The sequence below is a fragment of the Melozone crissalis genome, unplaced genomic scaffold, assembly GCF_028551555.1.
Source record: "Melozone crissalis strain CALT ecotype California unplaced genomic scaffold, PUWL_Pcris_2 ptg000004l_1, whole genome shotgun sequence".
NCBI lineage: Eukaryota > Metazoa > Chordata > Aves > Passeriformes > Passerellidae > Melozone > Melozone crissalis.
Window position 1 is genome coordinate 39,668,706 of NW_026535782.1, and position 27,681 is coordinate 39,696,386.

General features: G+C 44.3%; 1 protein-coding gene across 4 annotated transcripts in view; it reads right to left on the minus strand.

The window, feature by feature from the left end:
* GRIN2B (glutamate ionotropic receptor NMDA type subunit 2B) overlaps positions 1 to 27,681 on the minus strand; it is a 207,382-nt gene that overhangs the window by 32,233 nt on the left and 147,468 nt on the right. For all 4 annotated transcript variants that reach the window (XM_054277109.1, XM_054277118.1, XM_054277126.1 and 1 more), the window contains 3 exons: positions 1,433 to 1,641; positions 943 to 1,114; positions 119 to 272 (listed from right to left, as the gene is read on the minus strand). In XM_054277109.1, coding sequence (XP_054133084.1) covers positions 119 to 272; positions 943 to 1,114; positions 1,433 to 1,641 — 535 coding nt within the window. The remainder of the gene's footprint in view (positions 1 to 118; positions 273 to 942; positions 1,115 to 1,432; positions 1,642 to 27,681) is intronic.

Consider the following 27,681-nt stretch of genomic DNA (forward strand, 5'->3'; position numbering starts at 1 on the left):
ATACCTGTCCCACAGGTACTCCCAAAAAAGAGCTTTCAGACTAAGAATCACAAGCAACCTTCACCTAATTTTTTTTATGACCACCGGGTGAAGTTTTAATTTTAGATTGAATCAATACCTAAGAAGGCAGAAGGTGAGACAGTTCCATTGCTACGTGACACCATGACACTGATTCCCGTCTCAATGAAGGGCACAGAGAAGTCCACCACTTCTGAACGTTCCTCATTAATGGTGAGGGATCCCACAGCCATATAGGCCCGTTTGGTGACAACCTGGAGGAAGAAAAGAAAGAGATCACACACAGGCACTAGGCAGCCCTCAAGCACCACAGGCAAGCCCCTTCTCATCTTCCTGCCTTTCAACACAATCCTTTTACTCCCGTAATCCCATTCCCTATATTGTTTGTAACATCTCTCCTTTCTAATCTTTCATCAGGACACCTTCTTCTTTCAGAAAACCTATAGACATTAATCTTCTCCTCAAAGCTGGTCTGTGTACAAAAAATAAATCCACAGAGGTCTTAGGATAAACACATCATCCACGGAGAAGACGTCTTATCTCATTTTTCTGTCCTTGCTTTATCCTCCCTCAAACACTGCAAAGCCTTATTTCATTCTTTATTCACCTTATATACAACCTAAGCTTAATCTAGGTTGCAGCAACCATGGTGAATGGATATCAGCCTCTTTCTAAGACTGTGTAGGCCAAATTTGTGAGACCATAGAGAATAATAATTAATGGTCAGACAAGAAAGGTTGTCATGGTCGGAGTGTCAGAGCAAATTAATTCACTCAGTGCCAAGAAAGAATGCAGGCCAGTCATTTCTAGAGTCACCTCTGTCCCTGCCTCAGAAAGGGGACCCAATAATAATGGGAGGCTAGACCTGACCCGTATCACCCAGCCCAGGGACGAAGCCCAGCATGCCCTCCCTTTGCTGCTGACCTCTCCAATCATTCCATTCCATGTCCCATTGATCTTTTTTCCATGCTTGCCATTAGTCACCAAGTAGAGGTCATAGGTGAACTTGACAGACTTTGAGATTTTCTTGAGGATGTCTATGCAGAACCCCTTGCAACATTTCTTCATGTAATCCGGCTCCTCATCAGTTTTGTTCCTGAACCATCACAATAATAATGGGTTAAAAGACTGGGAGAAACAACTGTAATTCCCCTCTGTTGTCAGTTTGCATTCCCCCTGCCACTATATAATGTGGACAATTTATACTGTGCTATCTGTGCTGGAGGGTGAAGGGGCACACTGCAATGATTTGCCCAAAGGGGCCCATCATGAGTGGACATGGGACAGGCTGGGCAAATGGAGGTGATTTTCTAAAAAAGGGTGATAGATTATGATGGTATTGGCCCAACAGACACTTTACATTCTGCTGAGAATAAAGAGCCCCAGAGGAGCAGAAGAATACAGGGGCGCATACTCAGTCACGATGCGTTTTTGGCAAGGGACCGTGTTCCTCATGCAGGTGCCACTTAGGGGATCCACGTTCTCCACAATGACAAATGGTGCCTCTTCCAAGGTCACGATACTCAGGTGATCGTCCTCGCGTTCCTCAGAGTCGGGATACAGCTCAAAGCGCGGCCACACGTAATACTTCATCTGCAACTTTTTTTCCTTCCATTTCCCCACCTGAGGAGACACAAACCACAGAAGATAGACTTCTAATTGTGCCATCCCTTTGCATCAACCACAGCCACTGCAGTAAGAGGTAAGAGGACCATCCTGGAGTACCCAAACTCATGACTCATGTAAGATGGAGACATTTCTGGGGAGAAGGCTCTGAATGAGAGGATTCAAACAAGGGGGAAGTGCAGAACAAGAAATATCTCTGAGCTGTCTCGTCTCTGTTATGGTCTCACCTCCTGGGAGAGTGAGTGGATAACCATGGGAATGCTGTGACTGTGGTCAAACAGACTTATAACCTTCAACCTTTTCAGCCAAACAACTGGAACACAATGACTTGGTTACATACCTTAGCTGGAAACAACGCATTGTTTTATGTTTCTGATGCATGAAAATTAATACCAAAGAGTATCTATGATGATTTTTAAATCTTGCTATTTTTTTCCCTAATTCTCATAACTTCCATAAATCTCTTGCAATTTTAGAACACTTAATTTTCCATTTCCTAACTGAATAGAGATCATATCTTCAGTAGTCAAAAAAGGGGGCAGGACTCAATTATCTCATACCTACTGCTAAGAATGAAAGCTGTTTAGAAGCCACTGCAGTCCTTAAAGAGACAATACATGCAAGCTCACCCACTGCTGCCCAGGCAGACCATTTCTTGCAAAAAAGAACCCCAAAAAAACATCCGGGGGGAAAAAAGAAAACTTGAACATCAACTGTACTTTCAACTATCAAAGTCTCGCCTTTGTTCTCAATTCCCCCTCCCACCATCACAGTTGACAGTAATTAGCACCTTGGCTGGCAACCAAAGCTGAGAGGGTGAAGAAGCTAACTGGGCTTTAGAAGAAGCTTTCCTGCATGATCCTCAAAGCAAGTCCTCCAGGCCAGACTGAGACATGCTGACTTGATGGCAGAGGCAGTGTGGGTGCGTGGGAAGCTTGCATGACTGCTCTTAGTGGTGTACCTGCTTGATGGGTAAACAGAAAAGCTTCACTCCACTCCAAACCAACACCCCTCCCACAACCCCCAAATTTCAGTCATTTATTTATTGAAATGACAGAATGGGAGGGAGAAACATTTATTAAAGGCTCATTAGGTGTCAGTGGATAATCTGTGAAACTCAAAGCCCAGCTGGGGTTTGGCATTTGAGAGTATCCAGAATTCACATAAAACACTTGTCACCTTCAAAACAAACAAACACTTCATCTGGCCATGAAAGAAAAATCCTCTCTGAGGGCCGTGGAGGGGAAGAAAGGCAGAAGAAATCACCCAGAGACAGCAGTTTCCACATCCACCCTCCTTGTTCAGGGTGAACACAGCACCCCAGTGAGCACAAGGTGGGGGGGTTGTAAAAAGGTGGGCAGCTGGTCTTGCCTTCCCAAAGGCAAAGAATGCCAAGGAGAACTTGCCCATAGTGTTCCCTCCACCCTTGAAGATGCTCTGTACTCATTCTAATATCTAAGCCTGGATGTGGAAAGTGAATTTCTAAGGGAATAAAGAGCACAGACTCACATGCTTATCCAGGGTCTGCTCAGCCCTGGGCTTCCCACTCATTCACCAAGCAGGTCAATTCATCATCATCTGAGCCAGAGATTTCTGCAGTGCTACTTTAGCTCTCAAGTAACTGAGCTCAAATCCCCAAAAGTAGTAACTGCCACACGGGGCTCAGCAGGGACCAGTGATTAAGATGCTGCACAGAACAGCCCAGTTTTCAGTTCAGTAACATTAACTTATCATAGAAATAAGTGGCTGATGAAAGAGACATCTCACAGAATCTCAGCAGCACTTAGATATCTCAGTAACAGGCATGATATAACCCCCTAAGTGATAAATTAGATCAGATAGGCAAACCCAACCCATAATTACCCAGAAGTTCTCTGGGATAGAAAGGGGAGTTCATAAGGCTGTGTGCCAGGCACGTCTCACAGTGTTGTACTACACAGAAACATTATGAAATTAGGATAATAATGACAGCATTGCCACAGCCTTCTGTACACTAAATCACCTCACCTGCAAATACAGTAGTACACATCCATTTCTTATTATCCCAATACAATAATTCTAAATTATACAAAGAGGAAGAAAAACAGGAATTAAGTAAATATTCTGATCTCCAAATCAGTGATGGATTGTCTCAAAAATATGTGCAAATGTTACATTTTATTGCTAACCTGAACAATCAGACATGCCACATAATTCCATACATGTTCAGATATGAATAAGAAAAGTCAGAAAATCATAGTGAATTATAGGAGGGCAGACTTCTTTACATGCTTATGCATGCAAAGGTCAAATATATATGCACATAGTTAAAGAAGGAGGGTCATAAGCAACATGTGGGCAATAAGAAACACCACATGTGCAGAGGATGGAGACAATGCAAGATAACGAATACTCAAATTTGTAGGCTAGATAATCTGCCATAAGAGGAAAGGACCAATTCACTGCAGGGACAAAAGTTAGCAGAATTAAATGCCATAGATTTGTCCAGGCAAAGATGCCTAAGCTTAAAGAATATAACCTAGCAAGCTGTGCAGAGCAGAGCAAGGCATTTCAGAAGTCTCAGGGTACTTTGTATTAACAGCTTATGAACTGTTATTACTTGGGTTCTGATGAGTGCTTGCCTCAGCAAAAAGAGGGAAAATAAACTATCCCAGGCATCCTTCATATTTGTCACCCTGCAGTTTCAAGACCTGTTGGGTGTTCTCCAATCAGTCCAGTCATCCAAACTCCCACTAGGAGCCCTGAAAGGTCACAGAATCAGTAAAAGTAAAATAGTAGGAATCTATAAAAACTCCTTTCTAATCATATTCTCCAATCCCTGTATAATGTTACTTTATGCCAGGACACAGCTCCTAAGCAACAGAATTTCACCTGAACTGTCCCATACTCCCTCTGATCTTGTCGAGAAGTAAAGTCACTTTGGCTTGGGGGTGAATTTGGAGGTGTTCAAGGAAGGGAGTAGCTAACTTTTACCTTAAATATAAGATCTTATTTTGGATAACAAGATTGGAAGTAGAAGTCCAACACATTTGCAAGGAAAGAAAGGGAGAATTATTGTAGAACAGAAAGGTAATCACACATGCTATTTGTTTGTCTAAGTGTATAAGTTATCCCATGCAGACAAAAGGTAAGATTGCCTAGGCAAGGGAAAAACAAGTGGGAGCCTTCTGAAAGCCTTCCAGCCAGCTGGCAAATTGCCTCAACCGCGGTATAATGCAGCCAGAATAAAAGAGTTCTGCAGTATGTTAATGCGCATCTTTAATGAAAGGTGCATCGCATTAGTTCCTTGAAACTAATTCTTAACAGAGGCTTTTCTCTCCTCCCACGGGAAGCTAAGGCTTGTAACAGCCATTTGTGGCAGATGTTTCTCTAACCCGGCCCTACACTGACAGAGAGTCCGTGGTCTCCACAAGCAATCTATTCCAGTGCTTAGCTATCCTTCCCATTAAAAAGTGAGGTTTTTCTCCTGATGTTTAACCTAAATCTTCTCACTGCAATTTATACCGGGACAGTGTATTTTCTTATTCTCCTACATTTGCTCTTTCCAGTGTTATCAGGTCAGTAAGATATTTTTAACAGAGAGGAGCTGATAGTCTCATTCAGTGGGTATCTTATAAGCTACACGGGCAAAAGCAGCCACCTGCTCAAGTGACCAGCATCCAGTCTCACCATTCACAAAATCCTTACCCAGATGGGTAGTATGGACAAGTACAAGCTACTCCCATGAATTTCCAAAATCATCTGCTCCAACAAAGGCAGAAGTAAATTCCTGAGTTCCTCCTCATATGGCAAGGTAGGACTTCAAAATACAAGAGCATCTGGAAAGACCTATAACTATTGTCAACAGATGGAAAACTAAAATCTCCTAGAAATTCAGTTTTCAAGGGCTAGGCACAAGAACACAGTTCTGAATTAAACCATAAATGTTCAGATATGTTTCTTAGGCAAGATACTCAGCAGCATTGCACGGGTATTTGGGGTGGAGGTTCAGGAGAGGGCCTGAGCCTTTGGGTGCTTGTTTTTCAACAGGCTGGAGTAAAACTAGCTAGGTGAAGTCTCCTGAAAGTTACTATTTTATTCAGGCTCCTGTTTGCACCATGCCTTGCACCACTGTCTTTTCATTTACAATCTTATCTCAATTCCTGCTCTCTCTCTTCCCTGCCCTCCCTCCCCATCCTGCTATAGAAGAGATGCAAAAGGAACAAAAGGGATTTGGTTTCATCTGCAGAATAAAAAAAAAAAAAAGACTATTCTAAACTCACTTAGGACTTGAACTGCTTTCTGCATTTTCCCAAAAGCTCAATGTTTCCTCCCTTATTATTGTTTTTTTTATTTCTTTTTCCCCAGGAGCTAAGGAGTTTATTCATTCCAGTGGGGAAGCACTAAAGCAACAACAGAGAGCATGAATTAGGAGGCAGAAATTCCCTATTCCACAAAGAATCTCTGTAACCCAATCTGCATCCTTGTGGCTCCACATTGGGTAAAACTGAGATAATGTCATGTTTTTACATCTGGGGTGCACTGGGTAGATAAACACAGAAAAGGCCACAAGGCTCACAAATACTGTAGAAATGAGGAGACACATACACATGTCCATGCGCCTAGAGCTTGATGAGGGAACACATAACAGCATGTATCTATGAGTGGTATAAATGTGAAATGTATAAATGTGTATAAATGTGCAAGCTTCCTGTCTTTAAAATTTGGGAAAATCTTACATAACTTTTCCACCTGAATTAAATACATGAAAGACGGAAGATCAAATATAGAAATAGTAAAGGTAGAATGTTGGACAAGGGGCAGAAAATAGGACTGTTATTGGTAATACAGTTGATAGAGAAGCATACCTAACCCCTCTGGGAAGCAGGGCATGTCCAAGGAGAAACAAGATTCTTGTCAGTAGAATTGGTCCAGATCCTGAATGAGGACATGGGAAAACCAGAACAACTGGGCAGGACCTGAAAAGGACTACTCTAGAAGCACCATAGAAATAGCAGTTATAACTGGGACGCTGCCAGTGGAAGTAGGCATAACTCAGGGTACATAAAATAAAGGTAGACCATGGGGATGCTGTTGTAACCTTAATGCTGCAGTAGACTGTGAAGAAATAAATCATGCATAAATAAAGTAGACTCATTTTGGATTGAAATAGGTTTTGGAAGGCTGGTGCAAGATATTCCATGAGGACTGAACTACAGAGATCTACTGTAGCTCCACAGGCTTGGCTTTCAGTCTAGATGGAGATGCCATTACTGTTTCTAAAGAGAAATTTTATCAGGAACTAAGTTATTATGGAAGTCTTTAGCTTCACAGAGATTAGATGGAGAACAAATGCAAATTTTCACAGCAGCACCTTGATGTTTCTTTTTCTGGATCTGATAGCTGGCATCTTTCTTTACTCCAAAATTACTCAACAGGCAATAGGTCGTGATGTTTTACACTCAGTTTCGGCAAAGCAGCAAGGAACCTTACAGGAAAGCTAGTTTTCAGAAATAACCTTGGATTGAGCAATTAGGGGAACAGAGAGCCTGTCTTAAAGAAGGAGATTAAAAAGCTTGTCTAACCTAGATAAATGAAAGCCAAGAGGGGATATGACTGCTCTGTATAAATAAAGGGGGGACAGATACACAAGGGAAAAAAAGAAAGTGATTTTTAAGGAGGAAAAACAATGCCAGTAAAAGAACAACTGATTGTAAGGAAATTTGCCTTGAAAATAAGATGGATTTTAACCATCAGAGGGGGAAGTTCTGAAACAGCTGTCCAAAAGTAGCTGTGAAAACAACTAAAATGGGGTCAAGAAGCAGCACAACTGGTTTGTACAGGGCTATATGATTTTGCTGCCTAGACCAGAGGGATGGGACCAAATGAGCCTTTCCAGTCCAGTGACTACAGATAAGCAGAAGCAAGAGGAGGAATTCCACTGTGAAAAGCCTTTTCCCCTCAATTTTTCCATCAGCAAATGTCAAAACTCAGTCTTAATCATCATATCTCTGTCCCCCAGCTAACCCACATGAAGACAAAGACTGATGCAAATGATACCTCCAACTCCTTTGCTCCTACTTCCCTCATTCAGCAGCAACACCTTCTCTAGTGCCCTGAGAATAAAACATTCCTCTTAGCCTTCACCCAAGCTGGTTAAGCTATGACTCTCAGATTTACAGAGCTGACATCACACCCACTACCAAAAGTATCATTCCTGAGATGGTACAGGTTTGTATCCTCACACAGGCTGGTCTACAGCAGGTGGAAAAGAGATGCCACAAAGAGCAAAAATCCCCTGTTTACAGACACTTTAATGTGATTAATTAACCACATCAGCCAAAGCAGACAAGAAATGGTTGTGAATGCTCCACATGCAAAATTAATTAACACAAAAACAACACTCCTTCCTGAACCTCAAGTTCACCTTCCACAACCACCTGGGGAAGGATGCTTTCTTGACTGCACCTGCAGAAGCAGGAATTGCTTCTAATAGCCTTTCAATTAAAAATGTAGGCTGCAGGAGATGGTGTGATTTTCTCCCCTCTATATTTATACAGCACCTAGCATATGCCAGAAGGAGAGAGGCTGAGCTTAGAGTACAGACAGGGTGAGATACTTGCTCCTGCTTTACAACTCATTCTGGGAATAAAAGCTCTTTGCAGAAACACAGTCTTCCATCTCACTGAGGTCTGGCATTTACACAACTCTTGCCATTTTTGCTGAAACATTTATTTCCTGGTGCATTTATGTGCCTTTTGCAGTTACTAAGGTCCTGTCCCCTGCCATGATTAGCCAGAGAAGGTTAATGAGGTATACTTTGAGCACTTCTGACTTCTGCAAAGTCAGTGAACTATGGGGCTCCACTGGTGTCACACAAAGGTCAGAGCTGTGAGAATGCCAAAGAGTTTGCCTTGCTAAATCATTCCTCCAAACCAGAAGGCACCAAGAATTCAATACAGGTATAAAACTAGCCCCTCTGGGAGATGATGGTGTTCTTGATGGTAGCATTAACTTGGTATCCCAGAAAGTGGTTCATGCAGGCAAGGCTGGCCTGGATGCAGCAGGGACACCAGGGGGACATAGTTATTCAAGGACCTTAGTGCTACCTGATGTATACATAACCATGATTTATGGAAATGCAGACTGCAATCAGCACAGGCATAAATAGGAGACAGGAGGAGAGAGGAAGCTGTTAATGGTAGCGGGGGCTATGATCTGAGTAGGCTGGAGAATGTAACTCTGAGCTTCTGGCAGGGGCAAATCAGGTGTTAGGATTTGGGAAGAAGAATTAGAACAAAATTTTTATCTTAACAAATACTGAAAACTGACTACCATCCAACATAACCCACCTTCAGCTAACAGGCAGTGACAGCACCTGACTCAGACTCTTACTTAATAGTGTTGTATACTTAGAGCCATCATGCCCTTCTGAAATGACTGTGTGAGGACAGGGGAGCTTAATAAATGTCCCAAATTCCAGCAAGATCAGTCTTTTCTGATTCTGGTCTGGTAAATAAAATATAAAGTTGGGGAGCTTATACTATCCCTATCATTGTTCATCTAAGGTGAAAGAAGGTTTCACCTTGAGCATCTCTACTGCTCTCCTTTGCAGGACTGTGAGGCAGGGGAAAATGTAGCAGTGGTTCTGGTAAGATTGCACATTTTGTGTCCCAGGCGGTTCAGGAGTCACAAAGGCTTTAAAGAAAATGTATTTTTATGTGCATGTATAGGCATCTAAATGCTTTATGTAAGCATTTTGCAGTCTCTAGGACTGCATCCGCATTGTGCAGGTGTGTGTCTGCATCCAGTACGTGTCCATGCATGTAATGCCCTATCTAATGATTTTTCCCCTTGGCTTTCCCTGTTGAATTCTGGGTTTGAGTTTCATTTTGCTGAGCTTTCATTTATTTCACTCAGATTTTTTTTTCTCCCCCTAAAGCATGTTACACAGAGGGAGGGATGCTTGCCAATTCATTCTGCAGTCTGGGAGACAGTTTAGAGCTTTGGCTGCTAAGTGGGTCCAGTACAGTGGTGTACAAAACCCTGACACGTGTGCAGTGACACCTGCTCTCTACACTGATTGAATATCTCTCCCAGAATCTCTTGGGATCTGAAGCTGAAGGAATGTTCAAAAAATGCAGATGCAGAAGAAGGCCAAAGTTGTTCCCCTGTGCTGAGAAAACCTAAATGTTGAAGCTGGCCCCAGCAGGGTTAGGAGAGGAGAAAACATAAAAAGAGAGGGGGTGAGTTACCTAAATCTCACTTTTTTCTATGCTCTGCAAGCAAGACTGAAGGCACTGCTTGAAAAGCATCTCTGAGAATATCAGAGAGAGATCCTTTACCTTTCAGTGGGGGGTGTCACAGTGGGTGAAACACCTCCCCACCCCTCAGAGAGCACCAGAGCCCCTGCCCTTTGCCCTGTGCCTGGCAGCCCCACACTGCCCCTGTGCAGAGCTGCACGCCTGCCGAGAGCAGCACTGGCACGGCTGTACACACGCCCCTCTGGCAGGGAGACACGGGGTGCTCAGCTCTCCTCTCACTGCAGGAAAGGGGAGGATCAAACCTCCTCCAGGGGAATTACCGCGCACGTTGGGAGCCAGACTCCAGGGAAACCAGTTACAAAGCCACAAGTCCCCGTTTCTTTCTCCTCCCACCACTGACGGCACTGGGCTGATTGCAAATGCTGTCCTGATGGGCAGAACACCCTTTGTCTGGATCCTGGGTTTGGCGTCACACTGGCATAGCCACAGCCAGCCCCACTACCTCCAAATCTTCAGGGTGCGTATCTGCAGCCCCCCTCACCCTGGCACAAGGCAGGGAGTCTAGTGCATGCACCAGGGCCACCCAAGGGCCAGCCAGCTGAAACACTGCTCCAAGCTGTCACCAGAGCTCCAAACCCAGGAGAAACAACAGGTCTGCTCTGCATCCTGGTTCTCTGCCAGGACTCTTCTCTTGGCTTTGCAAAGAGACAGGATGGGAAGCAAAGCTGTGGGATAGGAGCAACCATGGACAACCTTGCTGCTTTCCCTCTATTCCGTGGGTGGTTAAAGGGGCTGCTCACTGCATTCTTGCACCTTTTCTTATCCACAGTCTCCCTTATCTGCCTCTATGCAGAAAGCATGTAAATACCCTCACGCCCTGATTCAGTTTCTCCTCCTTCTTTCTTTTACTCACTCAGTTGCTCCCCAGCAAACACAGGGGACAGGGAGTGGGGCTGGGGGAAAGCAGCAGACAGCAGACAGTCTCCATCTCACCCATGTAATGGGAATGGATGGCGGTCCCTCCTGCCCGGCTCATCGGCACCCCATCTCACCCAGCCACCTCTGGTCCTGCCTCCTGTCACTGCTGTGCACCATGGACACAGTCCTCACTGCACAGACCTGTGTCCTGACCACTGCCTCCCTCATGTCTTCAGTCTGGTGCCCCTGTGCCAGGACCAGTCAAAGGAGTGAGAGCAGTGCAAGCAGTCGAGAAACCTGCAGAGATAAGGGAGCAATTTGCAGGGTGATTTCCCCCGACTCAGCTCCCACTGACTTAGATATGGACGGGCTTGTCTGCATCCCAGCAGTATCCACCTCTGTCCTGAAATGAACTGCTGGCCCAGGCCACAGCAGTGTGAGCACTCTACATCTCCATCAGCAGTGAGACTTACCATGGTACTTCTGCCTGCAGACCAACCTCTCATACAGCACAGACTGCCAGGCCAGATGGGGCCCCCCAGGAGCTAGTGTGGGCTGTACTCCCCAGCTGGAGACTTCTGCCTCAGAAGTTCAAGCTTCAGACTTTCTGATGGATAAGAACTCCAGAAAGAGAACCCATGAGTTTCAGGCTCCCACCTGACTCACTGCTACAGCCAAGTGCTGGGCTTTTCTTGAAAACCACAGCATTCTGCCAAGTTCGGGAGAAGCATTAGACAAGACCTGCCAGTTCTACCTACACCTTACAGAGAAGATCCAACCAGGATGGAGCCCACCAAGCAGGACAGCTGGTTCAATGGCACACATGTGCATATGCCATGCTGGTTATAGCCAGCAAGTGCTCTTGTGAGTGATTCTGCCAAAGATTTTCTTCTCCTTTCCCATGCCATTCACAGGTACTCACACACAGAGGTACCCCCCAGCAGCAGTTATCTTAAGCCCATCCGAGCTTGGAGTCCAAGCAGAATTGCCAAGGGCCCAGCTGAGGCCATCTGGGCTGCAAGGCATCTCTGTGCAAAAGGAGCACAACCAGACATGAGTGTGGAGGGAGTGAGAGGTAACCTTGAAATCAGTGATTTGGAAAGGAGAGAAGAAGCTATGTATTTGCCAGCCCTAGGTAGCAAAGAAGAGTTAAGCCAAGAACTGTTTTCTTGGGAGCGTGGCCTTAAAGAAATAAAATTCTTCCCTTCTCTCAGACCTGATGGGCCTCAGATACACCTCTTTTTCAATGTGTGTCATTTTGGGCATAAAGATGTCAACACAAAACAGGATCTTGTGCCATTTCTGTGGCCTAAAAGTAGGAGAACAGGCATGACAGAGGCAGTCGTGGAGACATAAGATGAAGCTAAGGCTCTCAGCAGGTTGCAGGATATATTTTATGATGGCATGTAAGTCCACACACAGAATGATTTCCATCAGTCTAGAACCAGGTGGATAATTTTGTGTATTTAATGTGTGTGTGCTGTGCAGTTACCACTGTTTTAAGGGGGATAAGCAGTTAGCCTGTAATTAAGTTCTCTGACATTTTCCATTGCAAGAATCTTCAGGTCAGTTCTCCGAGAAAAAACAACAATTCCATGTTTTGCAACAGGCATTTCAAAGTCAGCAGGGCAAAAATTCTGAGGTTAAGGACATGTTTTTTTACTTTGGCCCAATAAATTTCATTCTGTCTTAGCTGCATTATAAACTGTTGAAAAATCACAATTTCTTTTCTGTCACTCCCTACAGAAATCCTGGCAGCCAGTCTGAACAGCATCTGAGCATAAATGTTTAAGAGCTAAACCCAGCACCTCAGTCAATCAGTGGAGACTCCCCACCAGTGCCATGGTAAGTACCACACCTCAGCTTTGGCAGAGCAAGAGAAAGGCAGATGTCCAATCAGGCTACACACAAAATGTGGACAAATCATCCAGGTTCTCTTCTATCTGTTTAAATGTGCCTCAATGTGAAAAGGTCACCTGCACTCCATTACTCAGGATGCAGAAGAAAGGCAAACCACTTTGAGCTTTCATTAATGTCTGTGAAACAAGTGCAGGTTAGTCACCAGCTTGAACAGTCAGACTCGGTGCTGAAAGCTCAGCATGCATGAGAATGAAAAATTTATTTTACTGAAAAGATTTTGAAGGGTTTCCTCTTAAGAAACAAATTAAAACATAGCACATATAAAAAACCCACCACCAAACCATAAAACCAACTACATGAAGGGTAATTTATTTACTCTGAAGTATTAGAAAATGGCAGGTTTACAGTTTCCTTTTCAGCCTTTCTTCCATCCCACTTGTGTGTGGACATTTCGATTCAAATTTTAATTAATGAGTGCATGCAGCTCTCTCCATGGAGTCCCTCCCTCAACCTTTACACTTCAAAGAAACTTGAAGTAGAATTAAGGTGGCCTGGGAAACAAGACTGGCATTTCCTAGCTTGACTTCACAAGCTAAAAATTGAATCACTGTTCTTTTATTTTCTGTATGTAATTACTTCTACGGCTTGAATGTGCACGAGCTATTACAAAACCAATAAACGGGCCAAGAACTTTCTGTGAAGATGGAGAAAGAGCTATCCATGAATCTCCAAGCACTGGCAGAGAAGAGAGGAATAAAGAAACAGCAATGGACAGCAAGGAAACCAACCAATGTAGAGATTACACAATCCTGTTTTATGATGAAAAAAGCAGCACTGACCTTGCCAAGGGGTTGAATGAGGCAAAGAAAGCAGAAGCCAAATTGGAAAAGGTGCATTGGAGAGAGGTGGAAGAGGGTGAAGCTGGCAGGTCCCTCATTGTCATGATGCCCAGAAGGTGAGGCTATAGGAAGGCATAATCAGGCAGATCATGCTGCAGACAGGTTTCTTGTGTTGCACAATACACTCCTAGGAGACCAAGACAGGGCTGAGGGCTGTACTGCATGGAAGGTGAGGACAGGACTGAGCTGGTCTGGTCTGTGTAACCTCAGAGCAGAAGCACCATGGCAGGGGTGGATGCAGTGGGGATGGTTACGGTCCAGATGCCATGTAGCCTGAGCCCAGCAAGGGCAAGGTGAGAGCCAGGGCAGCTTGCCAGGCTCACACAGCTGCCCTGCACCCTGCTGGCTGATGCACCCCTGTGGCACTGCTCCGCACCGTTTGGATTTAGCATTGCAAGCATATGCCAGCACAGGCAGCACATAGCTGTGTTCACAGGGCAAACTTGCCCTAAGCAGCTGTGCAGCAGCTGTGCAGAGAGCAGACGCTTTCTCCTCAGATGCCCAGGAGTAAAGGGACCCAGGTGCTGCCTGTTATCTTGTCCTGTGCTTACTCTGTAACCTTAAGCAAACCACCAAAGCCTCCTGAAGTTCAGCTTTCTCTCTGTTAAAGGTTCTGAATAATCAGTCCCTTGTTGCAAGGGCATGAACAAACACCTGACAGCTGAGAGCAATGACAAGGGTCAGTGCAGGAGGAGATGCCTCAGCCCACCCTCTCCAGAGGAGCTGTGCAGCTCAGGGCTGCACCCACACCGCCTTCCCGCCCCACATCAGAGGCAGGAGCTCTGCCAAGGCAGGGTGGGTGGTGGTTCCAAAGCAGGGTGGTGGTTTGTGGGGAGCAGCCGTGCGTGACGGCAGTCGGCAGCGGGAATCGTGCAGATTAATGACAGAGCAGCAGCACCGCCAGCCAGCCATGTGCGCCAGCGGCTCTAAATGGAGCAGCAGGGTCTTGCATGGGACTTGCTAGGGACTAGTTTTGATGCAGGAGATTAACTAAAGCTCAAGAGAACATTCTTGGGTTTTCTCCACCTGCTCTGGAAGCTGAAGCAACACAAGTGACCAGGCAGCTGTCTTTCCTCACTCTCTGAAAATCACTTTCCTGGAAAAGGGAGCACAGCGATGCTCTGGCTGATGCAGTGGCACTCGGCCCTGCCCACTCCAGCCTCCAGGAAGCAGATGCATCTCATCTCCCACACTCAACATAGAGCTCAATCAGCTGAGGCCCCTGGCCACAGCTCTCCCTCATGTCTCTGAAGCAGCTACTGTGCCATCCAGGGCCCCACACACTAGTTCTCCACACACAGAGGTGAGATGTGCGTGGGAGGGAGGGAAGGAAGGAGGCTGCAGCCTCCTCAGATAGCAGCATTGCTTTTCCTGTCCTGCACCCTCAGAGCCCACCTCCAAGGATGGTTCCCAGGTGTGGCTGAGAGCTGTTGGCTCACCAATGCAGTGCTGTCTTCCACAAGGAAACAGAGGGAGCCTCTGAGAGCAGGGCAGGAGAACCAGTCTTGGAGAAAGACAGACCAGCAGTCCTCAGTGACAGCACAGGCACTGTGGTGGGACAGGGCCCCATAGCCAGCCCAAGAACGTGCATGTGCAAACTCTCCTCAGTGCCAGCTTTACAGGCCTGGCTGCTTCACTGCTGTGCCAAGAATATCCAGTAAGCCAGGTCTTACCCTTTTTTGCAATAGAAAAGATCATGGTTATGACTGAACATTTATTCCTTCCAGTCTGCTGATTATTTCACCAGGCAACCTGAACATTCCATTAATATCATCTTTTGTGGAGCTAAATATATACACTAACCACATATACAAATACATACAAATACATCTCTATCTAGCAGAGAATCCAATTAAGTGAATATGTTACGCCTTAGCAATTAATGAATTCAACAAGCTGAGCTGCCTCTTGCATATGATTAAAGTTCAAGCAATATCAATCATAACAGCAAAAAAGATTCCAGATTTTCCTACATGCTGTCTACAAAGATATTGTTAACACTTAAATCAATGGGCAAATTCAAGTGTGTTTGCAAAGCTCAGGAAACTCATATTTTTGATGATATACAGCCTGTCCTTCAAATTATGGTAGCCTGTTGAATGTGGTGTCTCAGGCCATCCCTGCTGCCTTATATATCTTTTTTGCAGCATTTTCTAGATGGCAGGTCTGTAAAAATCTTGTGTCCTATGGGTCAAAAGAGAGCAAATTCTATGACTGAACAGATCAGACTGACTCTAATCACCTGATTCATGCAAATGTTTTCCTTCTTTTCGTGTTCAGTTGCCAGTTTTCTGTTTGTGTTTATACATGTGTAAGTGTGTGTTTGTGTGCACGGCTGTGTGCTTGTTCTTTCACACATTAATCTTTTTCCAGGACAAGCCTGTTCTTGCAGTTTCTGCCTCTCAGCAATAGACAACACTGAGCCCTCTAGGGACTGCTCATTACCTCCTTCTCTCACAATATCCCTCCTCTGCATTCATGAGACAATCCCTAGGGGCAAGTACTACATAAATAAATATTTAAGTAGCCACTAAGCCACAGAAGATGCCAAAAAGCACGTGAGGGACTCGTCTGCAGTATTCAGGGCACAAAGGAGAAAGAACAGAGGCATGGCTTGGAGGGTTGAGAGTAGACAAGTGATGAGGGTGTGAACTGGAAACACAACTGTACCCTTCTCTTCTCTGACCCAGCCAGCACAGTGGGTTGGTTTTCACCCTGGGACCAGAGCTGATATAGTACAGGCCTGTGTTAGTACAGCTGCATAAATCCAAAAGCCAAGAATGTGCCATACTGGGAGGCTGATAGAGGAAAGAGCCTTTAACTGAACCATCACAGACACAGATAACGAATCCTACTACTAATGCTGAGTCTTTTCCAGTTTAACTGCTCCACTGTTCTCCTAGTTTATTGCCATACTCCAGAAGGAGGCCTCGAATGCCCAGGAGAAGGTTGGAGGTTCATCTCTGAGGACTGGTTGGGTCTGTCACAGAGAGAGGCCAGGCACGAGACTCAGACCTGGCTGCTCCTCTACCCTCTGAACTGGGTACCAGGAGGTTCCTTTGAGAGTTCCTTCCAGGCTCACCAGCTTACAGATCCTATATCCACTCAGAATTACGTCTGAGTGCCAGTGCCTGTGCCTGTGCCCTAGCACTACAGATTTCATAAGTCTCCATGAGTTATCAAAGAATATAATTTGGATATTTTCTAGATTCCTTGAGAAACACTGTTCTGGAAATGGGTATTTTAGGGAATAGGGCATGTATTTGGCCACTTATGTCAGCCATGTAAGACAGCAGTTTGAAGGGTGATAGCCATATAAAATATTCCATACTCTAGGAAACTACATTTTTTTATGCTTCCCAACATATCCAGGAAAGCTAAAAAGCTCTCAGAAAATCAGTCAAGAGACAGTTTCTTGCAGAGCACACTCTAGCAAAAATCATAGAGCCCACAGCAGGCACCAGCAGACTTGAAGGACCACTTGTATGATCAGAGAGGGGCATTTTTTGTGCACTGGCACACAGCTGTTGGAGGGTGACATTTCAAAGAGATTTGGAGAACTTTCCTTCAGGAGTATGTCCCAGATTTTTCACTTCCCCAGAGAGCAGGAAAGGTCAAGGAAGGCCCCCTTTCAGGTTCTCTAGTACTATTTTCTCCTCCAGTACAAAGATTCTGGCTGCTACTTGAGCTGTGGTAAGGAGTAAGCCATCAGCAAGAGTTTTGGGCCCAAAGTGAATGCAATCAGCCAAAGTCACTTCTTCCCTCTGTTTCAGCAATTTCTGCAGCTTTTCTTTCTGCCTCAGCAGGATGGATTTTTATCATATTTTTTACCCTGCTGTAGATCAGTGTTCTTTAGGAAAGGAAGACATTTGGGGTTAAAATCTCATTATTGATAATAAAAACAAAATAAAATACCCAATCTGTATAAATACATCAAAAAACCAAGCCTTTGCACATCTGCAAACTAGGTGCTCAATGGGAGTGGGTATGCTTCTTTGCCTGAACTCTGTGCAGTAAGTATATATAGAAATGTACCTCCTTCCCTAGGCAACTTTCTTCCATTACAGGGAGAAGCAGCCCATCCCTCAGCAAGCTGAAGAGTGAGAAGAGCCAGCAGTACCCACCAGAGCAGCAGATGGAGGTGCCCTGTCAGTGTGGTGCACACCACTGAACATGAGAATTCAGCCCATTCCTTCCATCCATTCCCATTTCTCTATAAGCAGAGTGGAAAATGAAAACATCCTTCCCAAGATGTCAATCCAGTCATCCAGATGTCAAATCATAACTGCATTTGCGCACTTGGGATTCCCTCGGGATTTTTCACAGCCATCACAGCTGATGATTTCCCAAAGTGGCTGCTGCATTATCAGGTTTCTTGCAGTTTGCTTTCTGTGTGGCATCAAGCCCTTTCCACCCATCACCTCCTCCCTGTCTGTGATTACCCCTGCCTGTCAGCACTGCAGTAAATATGTGTATATTCCCGGGTCTCTCATTTTTCACTTTACAGAACTTTCTCGCCTAAAAAATGCGGACTTTCCAAACAGAACAGACACTAATACAGAGAACAAACAGGAATTTTTGACAGGCTAATGGGCTCCATTCACTATCCATGCCTCTACCTACACATAAGAACTTTTGTCTGCTTCCTGCAGGTTATTGCACTTCTGCAACTGTGCCATTGTTAAGCTGTTGTCAGAGCTGCCTGTAATCTTACAGATCAGGAAAAACCAGGTCTCATGAGAGCTGGACAAGATATCTCCAAAAAACAGAAGTCTGGTGACATGCAGCAAGCAGCACAGCAGGACTCAGTGAAGGAGAGCTCATGCTCAAATTCCTGGATACGAAAATGCAAACCCTGCTTCTGGACAGACGGTATTTTGGAGGGGAACACAGTCAGGCTCTTGACCCCATTTTGTCTTCAAAGATGCAGGTCTGAGGTTTGGGATTAGGACCCAGGTCTGTTGACCCTCTCTGACATAAATGGTTCTGCTCCCTTCCTTAATCTGCCATGTTTTCACTTTGGCTGTGGCAAATGCCTCCCAGTCCCCCAACCCTGCACATGCATTCTAAAGGCTGTTTCAGAGATTATTTTCCTGGTATAATTTTTCCCCTGTCTTTTCATTCCTCTTTTGCCTCCCTCCTCAGTTGTATGAAGTGCCTCTTTTCCAAGACACTTTATGCCTCTAACCCCTCAGCCAGTAACAAGATGTGAATGCTGACCTGTTCCACTTTCTTCAGGAGCTTTTCAGAGACCCATACAATTTTCTTCAATTTTGACCTTCTTCTTGAGGGAGGTCCCATGAACACCAGTGAAGTTCTGTCATTGCTTTTTGTCTTACCCTACCATAAGGCTCACTTTTGCCCTTTTACTCACCTTCTGCAGATAATTTGCAGTGGTCAGGCTGCTGCTATGTTAAGCTTATAGTGCACAAAACTCAAAATTATCACCCATTTGCAATTCATATTTCCCTAGCAGGTCAATGCAAAAATATTCATTGCCATCACTGGATAAAATATGTCATCTCTTTACAGACTTTCTCCAAAGTATGCTGAACAAGAAAATCCTGGCTATTTACTACTGTTCTTAACTTGCCTGCATTTGCTGTGCACTGGCTCTCCCCTCTGTCTCTGTGACCATGTTTTCTCAGCTTATATTTACCTGGTAACTGTTTAGTAGCAGCAGCCATCATCTACATCCCTCTGTGCAGCTCGCAGCACAGCAGGGCACTGGTTATTGGCAGGCTTTTTCAGTGAATAGAGTAACACAGATAATCAAAATAACCATAAAGCTTGTTCTGCACAGTTCATAAATCAAACTCACCAGGGCTGGTCTGCATGACAGAGAATGATAGTCGTACTGCAGCCTGAGTGCTATTCATTACAGTGCCTGTTCCCCTAATTACCCCTCCATTTTCACACATTTCCTAATGGCTGGTTAGAAGGGTTTTGCACTGATGAACGGCTGCCACATCTCATCCCAAGAAAGCACAGTTACATCTCCACAGAGGGCAAAGCAACCTCTGTGAACAGAATTCATTCTCAGAGAGCTCAGAGACCTTCCCAGGCTCAGGGAAAGAAGAGATCTGCTATCACAGATTTGCCTTTGCCTCACCAAAACAAGTTTATAGGTATCTGAGAAGTCTGTCTTGAATTTATGTAAGTAATTTATATGTATTTAATGGCACTTGAAAAAACAGCAGAAACTCAAGAAGCGAGTGTCTATTTTTTTCCATTTATACCTCAAAAGCTTCTCTCCCCACCCCCCAGCTTCTTCCCCCTATCCCAGCATGAAACACAACCTTTGAAACACTAGCTACTCACTCCATGCATGTGACAGACTGATTAAACTCACAGATAATAACCTTGCAAGGCAGAGTCAAACTTGCAGCAGTACACGCTGTTCTCATCATTGGCTCCCAAAAATAGTTCGTTGCCAATAAGAGTCAATCAGTTCAGGCATTGCCAGCCCGTACTTCTACTGTCCTCCCCCATTTCAGGGGTTGCTGACACAACTCATCCCCTCCTGAGTGGTTGCAAGGCTGTAAATACCACCAGGAGTTGTGTACTGAAAATACCTCAGGTTTGTAAGATTACTGTACACCAGGCTTCCAGGGCTCCTCCCTGTCTTTGCTCCCTCGTGTAAGAGAGATAGGAGAGTCCTGGCCTGCAGTAGCTGAGACAGCATTTATGGACTTTGGTTGGCATCTTCCACAACCTCCTAAGACATGGTGGCAATGATGGTCCTGGCACAGCAGTTTCAGCTTTGTCTGAACAACACCTGCTGCAAGGACTCGGCACAACCATCTCCATAGAGGGAGGAGAGGAAGCATGAGACCGCAGACAAGCTGATCTGAAGGCATTTGAGACGATACAACACGGAGCAGAAAAGAAAGTCCCAGGACAGAAACAAACTGAAAAGAGGTTCTCAGTATGCAAGGGTGGAGTGCAGCATTGACAAGAAGCCAAACCAAGCCTGTGAATGGGTCATTTTGGGGAGGGAAAGCAGTCCATTATGTCTTAGACCTGTTCATTTTGATATCTACATTGCAAAAATTTTCTCCTGACGTCAAGCAGTGAACCTACTCTGAAGTCAATGGAATTGCAACTCTTATGCCAGAGGTGAATTTGGCTCCCAAAGGACTTTTCTATGCCATGATTTAGATAATGAGCCTTCAAAGCTTATGTTGCGGCTATAGCGTGAGTGGAGGACAAAAAGGGCCAAAAAAGGCTGCAACAGAATAGCCATCTGTCATACTCAAGTCTAGAGCCCCGCTAACTCAGATAAGGCTAGAGCTCGGCTATGGCATAAAATAAGGGCAAGAAATACTGGAAGTTAATGAGCACCCCTGGAGGAAATCCTACTCCCATCTAACAGTATGAAACAGTACAGATGTGTTAATACAGGTCTCTTTATGAAAACTGCATCCCAGAATATTTTGTGAAGTTAAATACAAGGCAGAAAATGGCACGCAGCATAAAGAATAGCTGGTGCACTGAGCAATCAAGAGGCAGTGCAAATGGCCATATAATTTCGCCTTTTAAAAGCAACTTCATAAAAGCTCATTCATCCATAAAAATGCTGCGTTTCTGTTTTCTGCCTTCCTAGGAGCTTTCTTGCCTGCCCCCTTTATCTTCAGCTACAGGCTTTAGATCTTCTCAAAAGAGTAAGAACACCTGTCCTTCCATGCCCAAATATTGCCTCTGCAATTCAAGGTTGTTTTATATAGCTCCTAAGTATTGCCAGATAGGGCTAATCAAAGAGGTCACAGGGCCTCAGACTCTTAATAGGTAATGAAAGTAATGCAGATGATAACTGTCTATGAATATTGCATCACCAGCACAACCACTACCCCCCAAAAAAGAAAAGTATGTCAAGGCAATATGTGGTGAATACATTTGAAATTTAAAAAATAGAAATTAATGGGATACAGTTTCAGGTATGGAAGACTAAATTTGTTTCCCAATTCCTTTGAGAAAATACAATTTGGCACTCCAGCATCCAATGGAATCTAGACATCATTTTAAACGCCATGACATTCAGCCTTCAAACTCTCTTCAGCTTTGATATCTGCAGGAGCTATTCAGACACCAAGTTACAAACACAATTCATTATGCTATAATACAGATATTTCATTTTCTCATTGCACCCAAGATCTCCCATTGTCTCCATATGTATGTTTAATTTATCTACTTGTAGTGTGCAATATTTCCTTTCAACACTTTCAGACACTGACCTCCAGAAGGTGTTTTTGTGGTGCCTAATAAAAGACACCATAATAATGACATTAAAGATGAGACAGTTGATATATAAAAGTCCTAGAGAATTACTGCAAGCCAGAAGACAAATACAAGTCCAGAAGAGGAAGTTGAGGCAGTTGAATCTCTGTGGTACATGTTGGTGATAGATAGGAAGATAGAGGTGAAAGAGAAAAACAAAGATAAGGGCAAGTAAGGCAATAAAGAACAAAGCCTGGCTTGAAGTAAAAAATATAAGAGACAATATGTCACCTTTATCCTCCTCCCAGAGTTACAGATAGTGTGCAGAAGATGACCTGCCAACCCTCCAGCCTCACCTTGAAGACATCAGCTGGCACACGGCACAGACAGGGAGTGACTGCAACAGCTCTTGGGCCCAAGCAGACCCTTGGCCAAGAGGCACCCATTTGTTCCAAGTGTGAGAGATTCCTCATGAGCCCTGCTCCCTAGCTCCCCTTCTTTCCTGTGACAGCCTCCAGACACTATGTTGACCATGGCCCAAAGGAACTGTTCCAACACAGGGGAACCACCTGAACCTCTAACCATACAAACCACATCACAGAAATGCTTCCTCCACTGGGGACCAGGTAAACGTGCTGACACTGTCACTGATGCTGCCACTCAGTGCTGTCAAAGGGTTTGCTGTGAATGGGGAAGCTCTGATTCAGAGTCCACTGCCTGTTGTGCAGTCTCTCCCCCTTTCTCCTCAGTTCTCCAAATTATAACTAAACAATGCCAATTCATCAAATCCTTGTTTGTAAGGCTAATTTTCTACATTCCCGATTACTCTCGCTGCTTCCCCCAGTGTCATTCTACTTTGTCCAGACCTTTTGTTAAGTGCTATCCACAGAACTGCAGAGAGATTTTAAGCCTTACCATTGCCCAGCAAAGCACAGAGATTACATCATATGCCTTGCAGGCTAAACTCCTATTTATATGCCCAAGTACAGCATTTGCCTCTTTCTCAACAATACACAACCATGTTCAGCTTGTGATCCTCTTTTATCCTTTCCCCAATCCTTTTCTGCAGAACTGTGATCTAATTGATCTTTCTCTGCACTGTATTTATGTAGTCTATTGTTCCTGCCAAGGTACAATAGTTTGCACTTGTCTCTATTGAATTACATCACACTTTTTCAGTGTACCTCCGGTTTGTCAAGAGCATTATGAATTCTAACCCTGCTCTCCATCAAATTCACAGTCCCCCTAGCTTTCTGTCATCTTCAAATTTAATATGCAAATTCTACATCAACCACCAAGTCTATTAAAGAAAACATTGAACTGAAATGAGCACAGGACAGACCCTCACAGAACTCCAGTCCATTCTCCCTTCCCTTTTGACATTTTAATTCATTTTTGCATGCATTTGTTATTCACTCTCCTCAAGACCTTGTTCCTCTAGATTGCTATCAAAGTGTGATAAAAGAGATGAAAAAAACCTTACTGGAGTCCAAGTGGATGACACCTTAAGTTTCACCTCTGTCCAAAATGTCTGTTACCCTGTTACAGAAAGATACGAGATTGGTCTGACATGACTTGTCCTTAACAAATCCCGGTGGACTTCTACAAGTCTCCATTCATTGTTCAGGTGCTGACGAAGAGTTTGGTTGATAAATCACTTCATTTGCTTTCTTAGAATCAGGGTTAAGCAACAGTGATGCCATAAATCTACAATTCCTGAGCTCCTTCTGATCTTTTTTAAAGACAGGCATTGATGTTCCTCCAGTATCTGGCAAATACCAGCTGGGTCAGCTTTACACGTACAGATTCAATGCAGTGCCTTCAGTGAATGCCCTTTCTGTAGATTCGCTTTGAAAACTGAGCAGGTTGGGTATGTAATGTGTTGCTGCAACAGGAGAAAGGAGGTTGTTACTAAGCAGTTTAGTCAGTGTATCTATGACCCCATCTGCAGCATCTCAACTATTTCAGTCCTTCCTGCCACTCCACGCTCAGTTTTGTCAATATGCCTCTGTCCTGCCAGCAGCATCCCCAGCTGCTCTGTCCTGCTTACCCTACCCACCCTGTGTGCTCAGCAGGGACTGATGTTAAGCTGATGGCTTGCACCTTCCCTGATATGACAGTTCTCACCCACTGTCCTGGTTTCAGCTGGGATAGACTTAATTTTCTTGCTATTAGCTGATACAGTGCTGTAGCTTTAGTATGAGAACACTGTTGATAACACACTGATGTTTTAGTTGCTAAGTAGTGCTTACTTGAAGTCAAGGACTTTTCAGTTTCCCATGCTCTGCCAGCAAGCAGGTGCAGAAGAAGATTGGGGACAGCATGGCCAGGACAGCTGATCTGAGCAAGCTGAATGGATATTTCATACCCTAGAATGTCATGCTTGGTACATAAACTGAGAGGAGTTGTTTGGCAGTCATCAGTTGCTACTCAGGGATGGGTAGGGCACTGGTCAGCAGGCATTGAGAAATTGTATTGTGCATCACTTGTTTCTCTTGGGTTTTATTCCTTTCTTTTTTAGATTCCATCTTATTTCTATTATTATTATATTTTATTTTATTTTAAATAAAATTATTAAATTCCTTTATGTCAATATATCAGTCTTACCTTTTTCTAATTCTCTTCCTCATCCTACTGGCAGAGGTCAGGAAGGGACTGCTTGGTGCATAGCTGTTGGCTGGCATTAAACCAGAGCATCCACTCTTCCTCCTCCTTCTCCATCTCTTCTGGGACATTTCAACCCTGACTTCCTGCTCTCTCCTGCACCCACAGCTGTGTCAGTGCATCTTTCACCTCAATAAACGCAGCTAATCCTGGGCAGACAACAAGTTGTGAAATGTTTCAGTGTGAAAACCTAAGCTGTGGAAGCCCAGGAGGTGATCTGAGGTCTGTTACACTTGTTCCAGTTACAGCAGAGGACAGGCAGGACAGGAGTGATCAGGGAATAACCCACTGGAGGAAGAAGGCAACCGAACTGTGCTCTGGTGTGACAAGTGGAAGTCAACAGCAGCCACAAGTTCTGTGCTGGAAGTGAAGCAGTTGAGACAACTGGAGAAAGGAAGTTTCTCTCCAACTACTGAGAGATCAATTAACTGGTGTGCTGAGGAAACAGTGCTGTTCCAGCAATGAGCTGTGATGGGCAAAATAGCATTTTCATGTACTAAATACCGTGTGCACTCTTCAGTGCAGACAAGGACTCAGGTGCTCATCAATTATTGAGCTTGCTTGAAAAGGCATTTAGAAGAACTGCACAAGAGGCCAGTCTGCAGTTCTACCTCATTCCCAACTGGGCTGCTCTTAGCAACCCAGCCAGTGAGAAGGAAAGAGAAAGGTGGAGGTGGGGGGAGAGAAGGAAGTAAGAACAGAGAGAGAAGAGGGAAGAGCCTTCCCCTTGCCAGAAGAAATTATGTGTGGTGCAGAAAAGGCCTCTGTGATTCCCCATAGTATCATCCATGTAGTATCACCCTTTTCCTTCCAGAACAATTCCCGTTTTCAGGGTGCAGCCCATACCCTCTGAGGCTAGCTCCAGAGAAGTCCTAGGGCTGGAGTCAGGTAAAGCCAAGGACCCATCCTTGCCCCAGCAGCACTGTTACCACATCCTGACCACTGCACTGCCCCAGACTTCAATGACTTCACAGCTTTAGGAAGAGCTGCCACAGACTATGGCATAGCTCAGTGAGCTATGAAACACCTAAAGCTCCTTTGTGCCAATGGCCTTTTAGGGAAAAGCACAGACAGCCCTTACTCCGAATGGGCGCCAACATTTAAACTCTCACCCCACCTATCAAACACATTTTCACATGGGGATGTGATAGAAGACTCTCTCCTAACAGCACAAGCCCATGCATCCACTGCACTTCAGCAGGAATGTTTGCTATAGCCAACATTGAATTTTCACCATTTTTTGGGGTATGAAGCACAACTCTCCAGAAAATCGCATGTCTAGGTGCAGCTCTCTCAGGAGATCCACAGCTGATTGTGCTTTCAAAAAGAGAAAATGAGAAGAAATCTCAAGGAACAGCTGCAATCTCAATGAACATTCACTCACAATCATGCAGAATGTTTCTATTTGTGAACTAGATTTCCTTGGATGTGAAACGTCACTCAAGCCACATAACAAGCATGAAGCTAAAATTTGACCAATCACAGAATTATACTAGCACTAAAAAGTGCTTCTTTATTAAAAAGAGGATTTTTTTTCTTCACAGTAATAGAATTTGAAAAATACTTAGTAAAGTCAAATTCTAAATGCTTTTTTTTTCCAAGATTTTTGTTAGAGTTTTGAAATTTTATAGAAATGTTGGGTCAAGCACATACAAAATAAGAATATTTTGGATTACCTTGATCCTCAAAAGGCAGAGCTTTCTCAGCTAGGAGATTGTAGAAGACTAGATGCAATTATAGAAGGCCACACTAGAATGCAATTGCTTACAATTCGGAAAAGAAAGAAAGTCTTATGTTTTGAATCTGGAATCTTTAAAAAATGGCTACAAATTTGTCCAAATTTATTTCTATTAGTATCTTTCATTTAGCATCACACATACATGCTTTTGGGACCTAGGAAATACTTTTCCACAAACTAGAGTGTGAGATTATGGAATTTGCTGTCATAGCACAACAGTAGGGAACATGGCTTGATGCTGAAGGAAGGACTCAGTACTCCTAGGTTTAGAAAACACTCCAAAAGTTGCAATGGCAATGATTAGAAAGAAGCAAAGACAAAGAAACTTGTATTTACACGAGTGGTAAAAACTCTTGTGGTCAATCAAGAGTGAAAGAAGCAACGGTGGTTTTTGGCCCTGCACACATACATAACAAGGCAGTGCTCCACACACTCTGCAAGGACCAATATCTCTTAACTCACACTCAGAAACACACACAGGACCACTACACTACACTTCCATACCTACCCTGTTAAGCCCAACCATCCATATCCAGATCTGCAGCTTTCTGCAGACACCAAACACCACTCACTATGCTCCTCAAAGAGCAACGTGCAAAGTTTTTTCTGCCCTACAGCACCTCACAGAAGCATCATCTCCTGGAAACACTGCAAAAAGGATCAAGATTCACACTCAGTACCAACCACTGCCTGTTCACGCCATGCTGAGGTTTGTTTCTAGGCTTACATTTGGTGTATTGGGTGCAGAAGCAGACAAAAGCCAGAAGCTAGCCTGGATGATAAGTGTAAAGCAGAACACAACATTGCAAACTCACACTTGGCATTTTGGTTGCCTGAGATCTTTGGCCATTGAACAGAAGTCCCAGACTGCAACCAAAATAAGATAATAAAGAGGATAGAAAAAAAATTATCACCCCAAAACTAAAAACTATTTTCCCTGAAGACATAACATTGATGGGGAGTCTAGCTCATTCAATTATGTTTAAACCATTCTACAAGTAACCCGACCTCTGCTGACTGTCCTGGCCTATGGAGAACTCTGAAAGAACACAGCTTTGAATATAGAATTATGCCAGAAAAATGCTTGTCCTTAGAACAGTTTTATTTCTTTTCCTGGGCTCCAGAGGGCCACACACTTCAAATATCCAAGGGACAAAGCCTTATACATGAAGTCCAAATCACTGGACACTTAAATTAGTCCACAGGCATTTTAACAGTTCTCAGTATCTGTGGAGGAGCCTGGAAGGACAGCCTTGAAGATGCAACTCACTCAGCTCACCAGAAAGCAGAAGCAGTCCTGCCTTGCTACTGAAAAAATGGGACATTATGTCTGGAGCCACTCTGAAGCTTCTCACATCATTTATTGCCCACATTAAAACACTACCTGCTGTGGAGATGTTACACTTCTATCCATGAGCAGAAAAACCTGTAGCGTAGAGCAGAGGTTTCATAGCAGCTGCTGAAAGAAACTCCACTTTTTCTGATTGCCAATGAAAGC